At 39.2% G+C, this 10,398-nt stretch overlaps 1 protein-coding gene across 1 annotated transcript; it reads right to left on the bottom strand.

Moving 5' to 3' along the window:
- Positions 1–7,219: 7,219 nt before the first annotated feature.
- LOC140939081 (RYamide receptor-like) lies at positions 7,220–8,336 on the bottom strand. The gene has a single exon (XM_073388638.1). It carries the CDS (start codon positions 8,209–8,211, stop codon positions 7,228–7,230), a length of 984 nt encoding a protein of 327 aa, XP_073244739.1. The 5' UTR covers positions 8,212–8,336; the 3' UTR covers positions 7,220–7,227.
- Positions 8,337–10,398: the final 2,062 nt, after the last annotated feature.

Genomic DNA, 10,398 nt, shown 5'->3' with positions numbered 1-10,398 from the left:
TATCCTTGCTTATATGTATGCACTGATCCATTTCGTAGGCGCTGGCTACCAATCTCGCAGGGAAGAAGGTATTTTTAACGCGATACATCAGGTCACAGAACCCAACTGTTGAGTTACTTGAAGAAACGCAATACAAAATGATAAGAAATGCTTAGCTTTTTTTTTAAACTCTGCTAGGAATTTATTTAAGAGTAAACATTTAGGGCATGTTTTTAACCGACACCAAAGCTGTAAACAATGTAATAGGTATTTTTATTTAAACCACAAATTCGATTTTGGATTTAAAGATTTCACACTCTGAATAAATTTATTACACAAAATTTTAAATCTCAGTGCCGGTTTTTGTTTTCTTTACCGGGTTGATTGGTTGGGCACGGTCGCGAAAAGTGTACACCTGGTAAGCGGTTTTCGTTTGAAAGTGTGAGGCCCGCTTCAGTTTTCGCTCATACGCGTCTATATTGCTGGCAATATCGCTAATTTGCATTTCAATAAAGAGTAAAAAATTCCATGCAAAACCAAAAGAACTCATCAAACGATATTCAGGTTTAATATGACCAGAAACCGTTGGCCGGTTATATCTCATTTTAAACGAAACAAGAACTGTCTTAAATCATCAAAGCGCCAAAATATATTTCACCAGTTACGAAAGAAAAAAAGTATGAAATAAAAATTCACACTTACCAATATGTAATTCCGTAAAAATTTTGAATGCCCATAGTAGGCGTTTTCCCCAGTAATACTATTTTTCTCTTGTACCGCTACTGTGGAAAATTCCTTTGGAAGAGCAGCATTCATCAGATAAATGTTCCAAATCGCTTGAACTCTGTACCTTAGTTCGTCGAGATACAGTTTTGTCTTCGCATTTCAGACCATGTGATGTTCTTCCAGAGAGCTGTTTCTAATTGTTGTCCTATCCACGTGCATATGTCTGCAAAACTTATAACAAAAGGCAGATTCCCTTGAGCTGCGTGCAAACGGGCGCAACATTCTTGGCCAACAACTCCCAACATTGTTGGATGTTAGATGTTGGGTCGCTTTGCACACTCTGTTGCATTTTGTTGGATGTTGTTGTGTTTCGTTGCGCAAAGTTTGAGACCTGTCAAACTTTTAGCACCTTGCAAACAGGCGCAACATTGTTGGCCAACAAGTCCTACGTTGTTGGATGTTACATGTTACGTCCGTTTGCACACCCTATTGCATTTTGTTGGATGTTGTTGCGTGTTGTTGGGCAAAGTTTGAAACCTGTCAAACTTTTAGCACCGTGCAAACGGGCGCATTTTTGTTGGCCAACCAGTCCCAACATTGTTGCGCCAACAATGTTGGGAGTTGTTGCGCGCGTATTGGCAGTGGTCTGCAAACGGATGCAACAACTCCCAACAATGTTGGGACCTGCAGTGCATAGTGTGAAGGATACAACCCATAAGTCTTTGTAAACCATGCGTAATCAGCGTGCGTGGCCCCAACAATATTGAAAGAGCTGTGTAAACGGATCCAACATTGTTGCGCTACGCTTCGACGATCACAGAACAAAAGAAGTGTTGGGAGTTGTTGGCTGAAAAGTTTGACCGATTTCAAACTTTGCGCAACGAAATCCAACAACATGCAACAGGGTGTGCAAACGGACCCAACATGTAATATCCAACAATGTTGCGTCCGTTTGTACTCAGCCTTACTCCAGAGAACTGTTTCTTTCATAAGCCTTCCTATCCACGTGCATTTGTATGCATAACTTATAAAAAGACAAAAGGCAAATTCTCAGACGAACATCTCGAGGCCTTTTATACGAATTAAAGCAAAGCACACATCAAAACGTTTAGTTCGGGTGGTTTTATTCGGAGTGCTTTTAATCAAAAATTCTAATTTTTATCCCCTGATTTCAACTCTTTCAGTCCTGAAAGTGGCCAATGTCAAGAATTTACAAAAATTCAAAATATCTTTCGTAGAAATCCTTAAAAATGTTAATGGCACTTCCCCAACTACGGACGGTCACGTGATTACCAAATTTTCTCAGATCCTATTTTTTTTCTTACTCATGCTGCTCCGTTAATACTACTACTACTTTTACCACTTCCATTACCACTGCCGCTGCCACTACCACTGCCACTGCCATTACCACTACCACTGCCACTGCCACTACCGCTACTACTACTACTAAGTGAAAAAGAAAGAATAGTGGAAGAGTGACGAGGAGCCTTTAGGAAAAACCTACTCATTTCATGACAGTGACTGGTACATTTTCATTTTTATTTCAAAATGTGAAGAACAAAACGTTATTACATTACTAATTGAAATTCGAAAACGAAAACGATGAATGAAAAAAGAGAACGAACGGATGTACTTAGCACGTTAAAATGTGTCTTTTTTTGTTCTGTTTTGTTTTTTGTTTTACTGTTCAGTTTCTGTGAAGCTAAATTGCCTTAACTTGTTTTCAGGAACGCATTGCTCGCTATGTGTCTATGATTCCTTTCATATCTGATTCTGCTGCCTTTCCTGACCTTTGTGACATCTTGGCCACATCTGAGGTGCGTATTGAAACATTTCTATTACTGATCCAATAGTTCGCCTTTTTCTTCCTCGTGAAACGAGTCAAATGTTACACCATTTTGAAGTTACCACCAAAACAACTGAACCTCGTCCACGGGTCTTCTCGGTTAACGGTTCAATAATCTGGCAATTTTAATGCACGATTAACGTCATTTTTCACATATCGCAAAATTCTTCCAAGTTTGCTGGACAATAACTGGTTATGATGAATTTGCGTGTCATTTTAGCCAATCAGAAACGGAGAAATATTTTGAATGAATAATATACATTTATTCAATGAGGTAATTTATTCAAGCTCGAGGTAAGTGTTATCAGCCGAGCCGAAGGCCGAGGCTGATAACACTTACCGAGACCTTAATATTCAGGATATCACTAGTAATAGTTGACACTACAGCTGCCCCCCGGCTCTGTATATATTGTCGGGCAATAGTATTCTTGCTCTTTGTGTAGCTCTTTAAAATATACCGATTTCATTATGAAGATGTTCACACATATTCCATACAATAGGTGAGATAAATTCAGGAAATGCAAGTATCCATGCAGTTTCGGTTCGATTTACACAGCTTTGATCAAAACATTCTCAGTTTCGAGAATAGTATATTCTAAACCATAAGAAAAGATTTAATTAGAAGTTGAATTTTTCGCTATTTCTATTTCACTTTTTACATTTATTTCATTTTATTTGCCGGAAAGTAAGCCTTAGAAATTAAAAGGACGTTTGATCAAATCACTCTCGCGCATTCTAGTCTTATTTTATTCTTTATAGCGGAAGGACATCTGTGAGCAGGGAATAAGTCAGCACAGAATTTGATGATCGGCGAATTTCTGTAATCGTCCATCGTTCTGCTAGTGATAGGCTAGCCGTTGAATCATTCACTCGTCTTGCTAGCTTGGGGCCGAGTCTTAGTCCGCTCAAAGAAAGGGAAAGAGTGTCTGGCAAAGTTTCCAATCACAGATTTGTGAACTCTTGTCTGGCAAAACTCACTTGGTGTTGAAATATATACTGTTATGCGCACCTTATAACTTCATCTGCGCTTATTTTTACATAAGCTCGGACTCCTTTGTTCTTTTCGAGGGGAATTCGAATATATTACATAACCCCCTAATCAACTGTCTGAAAGCTGGGTGAGGCTTTGATTGTTTGAAGGGAAGAGCGGGGCTAATGAACAGCTAATTGAAATGCGAGGGGATTACGTATGTATTAATATGGAAGGGAGATACGTGACTTATTCCCCTTGCATATTAATACATAATCACCTCGCATTTCAAGCTTTTCATAAAGAAAAAAATTCACAAATGTTTATTGGAAATATTAAACACGACGCTATAATTACTAAAATTAAACTGAGCTTCGTTTCTTTGGCGCCACATTAGTTCACATTCACGGATTTTCTTAGTTGTTGGTTCATCGATTTCGACAGCCAAAACGACAGTTCGAAATTGAACAGCGTATTTAAAATTCTACGGTTCCATGAAAGCGTCGCTGTCATGGTAAGCAGTTCCGTTCTTTAACCAGTCATCCCAAACTCGTGTACTCCATGAAGACATGTAGTTGACCTGTTTGGGTTTTGTGGTATTCTTGCTTCATTCCTCGACTGAATTTCCTTGTCAGGTACAGTTATGTAGTGATCCCTCGCCCAGAATCTTTTTTGTCTGTAAACATGCAGGTTGGGCGAAAGATCCAAATAAGATTGTTTTGGAAAAAATAAAGACAAACACACCGTCGCAAGGAACCTGAATTGATATTGTTATTGTAAATGATGCATAGCGCGCGCATCCTACAGATTAGTCAGTTATCTGCAAGCAGATAACTAATTCTCGGTAAGTGTTTGCCTAGTCCCTAGGCCTTATTATCATGCGCAGCCGATGCGTTTCGGGTCACGTGGTCCGAGAAAGTTTTTGAGGCCTAGACAAACTCGGAGAAGTGATACATAAGGGACGCTTTCCATTTAGGAAAAAAACCCAGAAATTTCGGTGGTAGCAAAAGTGGAATTTCCCATTGGTAAAAAGTTGTTCCATTTGGTCGTGGCGGTGTCCGACCGTGGACCTGGAACTGGTACAAACTAGGAGAAACGTAAATGGAACACGACATTCCGTTCGGAAATTCCAACCGGGAAAACGGGCCCACCTTTTTAGATTTTCCACTTTTTCTGGGAATTTTCCAGTGGGACGAACCGACGAAACGTGTTCCATTTAATGCCGAACCGGAAATTCCGGAAATTTTGACTAAATGGAAAGCGCCCTTTGTCTCACTTGGGGCGGAGCTTTTGGAAGCGGGCGAGCTGTCAATAACTTTTCCGCGTCGATGAAAGATGTCCAGCAGCCATGGAGAGTACAGAGGATAAAGAGTTAAACCGAGCATTTTTATTCTATGCACGTTTTCATTGTTGAAAGTCCTTTGGCCTTTCTTTTTCATTTATCTCATTAAACTAATTTGAACTTTATTTCATCTCAAAACTATTTGTAGGCTAAGCAAAACAGCGTCCGAAAAATTATTTGATCAGGAATCGGAAGGTAAGCTAAAGAAATAAGTTTATATTTATTCTTGGATATGAAAAGCTATCTCTCGTTTCTCAATTTTTCGCTTGCTCCTATAAATTTCTCGTTATCATTTCACTTCGAAATATTTTATGTAACTGAATTTTTGGATTTGGAAGCCTATCAAACTAATCGGACAGGCTGTTGAATAGGAAGAATGTCAACAAACTGCTGTTTCAAATCTTTTTATCAATAAAGAAATATCATTTTAATGGTTCATTTGAAAATGAACTAAAAGAGAAATTACTTGCACGTTATACAGTAGTATTCTTTCCGATTCAAAGTAATATTTTTGTTCTTTGATAACAGAAACCAGGTTAGTGCCGATCTTTAAGCGAAGGATATTCACGCGCAAAGTTATTTATAGATGTTTTCAGTTGAAGGTGGGAACTTTTCAAAAATGCAAAAATGCTCACGCATGCGCACTCCGAGATTGTCTAGGCGTCTCCCGGCCGTTCGTCTCGGATACGTCACCGAAATGCATTGACCGAGAGGGCCTGAAAAGACGCCGTACAGAGACTAGGCAAGGCAAGTGTTATCAGCCTCGGCCTTCGGCTGGGCTGATAGCACTTACCTCGACCTGGATTATTCCGGATATCACAAGAACCTCATCCAATAATTGTTTATTATTATTTATTCTCAGACGGTGTTATCCTCCTCGATCTCCACATTTCTTCCCACAATACTCAACCTTATTCACTAATCGTTTTAAAAATTATCACCACTTCAGTAGTTATCATTTTGCCAGTTTTGTTTTGTTTTTTTCTTACGGTACCAGTTTATTCATTGTCCTTTTCTTTTCGTAAAACAAAGTTTAGGCCGATTACATCTATTCTGATGAAAGAAATCATTATTGTTTACTGTTGCCGGCTACCTGTGTGTGTGTTCATTTGGTTTCAGATCCACTACTTACACCTCCATAGCACCGATGCGTTTGAATACGTTTGTTTGAAGATGACTACTTTTTCTTTTGTTTTGGCCTCGCGTCCACGCCAAAACGATCAAAAACGAAGTTCCAAAAAGGGTTGTTTCAATTAAGCGCTGAGACATATTGCCAGCACCACGACAATAAAGGCTTATGTTGGAGGGCCAACGCTTCCGAGAATTTCATAATCATATCAGTGTTTAAATATTTACACGCGAACTTCGCAATCTTGCTTGAAACGACAGAGCTCAAAGTAGATAACAGTGCGCTTCAAAAAGTCTTCTTTAAGGGCGTTTAGCAGAGGAAAGTCCAAGAGCTGCTTTCGGATGGTTGGATAAAAAGGAGTTACGTTATTGACGAGAGACACAACTCAAGATTCTTGAAAGATCATTATCTGTCTACGTGTCAGATATCATGTTATTTGCGTGGCCAAAAAATTGGGATGTAAAATTACTATCTTTTTGCTGATTTCAATTTTCAAAAGCTTGATTCGGACTTGATCGATGTTTTGTCTTGGTTATTAAAAAGAGTTAGGATTAGTAGTTTAATCCTACATGTAAGTCTAAAAGATGTTGCACTTTTTCATAGCCGGTAGTAAATGATAGCGATTTTATTTATTTGTCCTGGTATTAAAAAAGGAAGCTTATTTTCAACACGATACTTAAGTTTACCTTTCCTGATAATTAAAAATATTTAAGTTCAGATTCTCCAGAAGCCAAACTCGCTGAGTTACTCTGTCTGAAAGTGGTCAGTTGATACATTTCATTATCAGTAACTCTATTTGATTTGGAGGTGTACGTTATGCTCGGCCTTATCTCACTCTCTTCTGTAAGTCTCCCTCCTTTCCTATTCAGTAAACAAAGGTCGAGTTACACCTACGCGCAAACCGACTCGATTAAATATGACTCCATGCGGCCTAGACTGTTGACGAGGTTTTGAGAGATCACCCGGAAGACTTCAGTTTTAACAAAACATATTTACGTTTGAGTTCGCAGACGAAAAAAATCGCTTGGAGCAAACGGGGGAAGCATTCGGTTGGTAAAGAAAGCTTAAATTGCAGTCCTTGTCACCTCCGGCATCACCATTTGTTGTTACTCTGCTAGCAACGAATCTACTGTTAGTAATCGCCTCGCTCGACGTACTCACTCGCACGATCATCCCAAGAGGCTGCCCACAGTCTCGCTTCTCAGATCAGCTTGCTTTTCTGTTCGGCAATAATCTTAAGCTGGAAGCACTGCAGCACTACTAAAACAGTGGATGAGTCTTTTCAGACCCTGACGATAGTTGCTACTAAAAGTGAAGCAGATAAGAGGATTTATAGCACAATTTGTGTAGGCTAAAAACCTTGTGAATGTCACGTAGTGTGCTGCGCTACAAGGAATTGAACGGTTCCATGCAAACAGTTGGAGCAAGCCAGTGACAGTGAAAGGCACCCAGCATATCACAAAACCTAAAACAATAGCAATGGCCATCTTTAGCACGCTGTTTTTTCTTCTGGTGCGTTGTTCCTCGGCGTTGGTCGACTGCTCACCTGGATGCACTTGTGATCTGAGTTTGACAAGAATCTTGGAGTACAGCATCGCCAACGAGACAATCGGCAGGTAAATGAATACAATGTATCCTGCCAGGAAGTAGTTTGGAAGCGACGAGGAGTCTCCAAAAGTCTCTTTCCAAAGCATTTTACAAGTTAGCTTCCCTTTGTATTCTACCAGTTTGTGGACAAATAAATATGGCGAGAAATAAGCCATGGCAATAACCCATGTGGCGAGAATGAAGAAGGGACATCGTGTTGGCGTGATGAGTGGAGAACGAAGGGGAAATAACACAGCGCCAAATCGATCCACTGCTATCAGAATCAGACTCTGAACGGAAACAATGGTGGACGTGTCGGATAAGAAAGGAAGCAATTTACACATTGCTAGACCAAAGCCACTGCCAACAAGCCATGACTGTCCCTTGTACAACAGGGCTATTTGGTGTGGAAAAAAGAAACTTGAATACAGCAAGTCGGACATGGCCATGTTTGTAACGAAATAATTTGTCGGTTTCCTCATAGTTTGTGTTCTGTACACAATTATTCCAATGGAGGAATTCCCGACCAAAGAAAGAACAAGGATTATGCAGTAAGCAAAGGTCTGCCCGACCTTTTCTGCTGTAGAATTTAGCTGACTTGAGCAGCCCGGTTCATTTACTGTGGAGTTCATGTCGGCATACTACTACAAACAGGTGTGATATCCAGGAAGTTTTAAGATGCTGCTTTAACAGCACGCCAAACTGAAATTTGTTAAGTAAATATCATCTATTGCCTTTATGAAAGACGAATGAATTAGACCACTTAATTAAATACTAGAGTCACCTTAATGTAGGGTTCTGGCGCCATCAAGGAATGACTAATAGTTATTAGCCAAAAAGAAAGTGGCTATGCCACCATATATGTATTGTAGTTGATTTTTTTTATCTCAGGTAATTTTTTTCCCTTTGTTTCAACTTTATCAGCAAACATTACCATACACAAAAACGAAAGAAAAACAAAAATTACCTGATATTAAAAATTAACTACAACATATATGTATATAGAACTTTTTCTTTGCATCAATTAAATTCTAAAAACAATGGTCCAGTTTTGATATTAAAGTCTTTATTTAGGTAAAGAAACTGTTTCCTGTCGTCTATTGCAACGGATGGCAAGGATGTTCATGGTTTGAAGCTTGAAAAGGTTGGGCCAACTTTTCCAAGTTTAAATTCCATGCCTGCAAAAATTGCCCAAAATATCATTTTGGTTACAGCTCACCGATGAAGTTTGTTCGATGTCTTCGCATTTCGTGTATGGTTTAAGGTAGTAAGTAATGACTTCAGCGACGAATTGACCTACAAAAAGAAACAATATCCTCGTGACATGCCAAATTGTATGTTATTTCTGGCTGTTTCTTTAAAACACACACAGTTTAACAAAATTTTCACCGTGGCAGTTGAAGTAAAAAATGACTTAGTGAAAGAAAGAAGGAGCATAGTATTTGCTGTAGTGGATGAATATCCGAAAAACAAAAAATTTTGCCGACTATTGCAGCTGGGGCTCGGTTAATTGTCATTGGGCTCCGTGCGTAAGCGATAATATTTGCCTGAACATTATCAACTACGATTTAAACTGTCAGACGAGTTTTAATTAAATTGTAGCCAAGATAACGCCTTCGTTTTGCACCTGCCAAGAACTGAAAATTGGACCCTTATTTGAACAGAAAAAAAATAGTCACGTGTATGGTTACTAGAGGTAATTATTGATTACGGATCCGCGTTCGTCATTTACGGAAACGAAATGGAGTCGAAAGGGGTCCAGTTTCCCAGCCAAGATGCCCCTGATAAAATTAATAGGGGTGGCTAATTTGCAGTGGCCCGTGATCGGCTCGAAAATGTCTCCCTTTGTGCCACAGGAACACCAGATTAGGATGCGTTCTGACGAAGGGAAGGGCCGTCTGACTCTCTCCATATTTTATCTAATTTTTTTTTTGTATCATGCAAATCAATGCATGTAGGGTACAAATAAAGTTGTTGTTGTTGTGTTCCAGTAAGTGTCAGTACAAGAAAATTCACCGACTAAGATAAAACCTAGGAAGCCAGTGATAAATAATTAACGATTATTGAATGAGGCTGAGTATCATCTAAATATGGAGATCGAGGAGGGTCTAGAGATTTCGACTCGAGTTTTCATCAAACGACAAACGTCAGATCAATGTTGACAATTTCTGAACGAGGAAATAAACAAATATAAACAGAAAAATGATAAGAGGAAAGTCGTTTATTTTCGTTTAGAGGTAATGAACAGTAAACAACAACAAAAGCAAAGGAAAAAAATTGACCACATGGTACAAATTGATGTTTTGTCAGTTTGCCGTGAACAAGATCCAAGACCTTTCTGTGTTTTTTTTTTATTAACGAAACTTGTGTTGAAGAGTGCGGAAAGTTAATTCCTTAATCGGTTAATTTATTGTTTTACATCTGATTGTAATTACGATTTCAAAGTCAATCAGTTATCAAGGCACCATATATATATACCAGAAAGTACAGTTAAAGCTAGCCTGCGGGCAAGTTCTCCATATATGGAAGTAACGAGAAGACGCCCGAGAGCAGTAGGCGAAGGGAGACGCTGTACGCTGTTCTTTTAACCTGAGATCCACCATTTTATTTAAGGATCGAGAAGATTCTGCGTGATAAAGTGATGTCATGGCGTCCTCGCTTTGTGACACGATGGAACAAGTGTACTGTGTTGTATGTACTGGTTAGATTCTAAAATGATTACACCATCTTCCCCCTTGTTCGAACACCTAAATTATTCTGTTTAAAGGATCATTCCTTGTCGAGACCAAGCCGTTTCTTTCCTCCTTTAAAACCAAGTG

This window comes from Porites lutea, chromosome 5 (assembly GCF_958299795.1).
Source record: "Porites lutea chromosome 5, jaPorLute2.1, whole genome shotgun sequence".
NCBI classification, from domain to species: domain Eukaryota; kingdom Metazoa; phylum Cnidaria; class Anthozoa; order Scleractinia; family Poritidae; genus Porites; species Porites lutea.
The sequence above is the reverse complement of the archived record's forward strand: the minus strand, read 5'-3'. Positions and strand labels throughout refer to the sequence as shown.

Coding starts and splice junctions, on each gene's coding strand:
- LOC140939081 (XM_073388638.1), bottom strand. CDS start 8,211: ATGAACTCCACAGTAAATGAACCGGGCTGCTCAAGTCAGCTAAATTCT.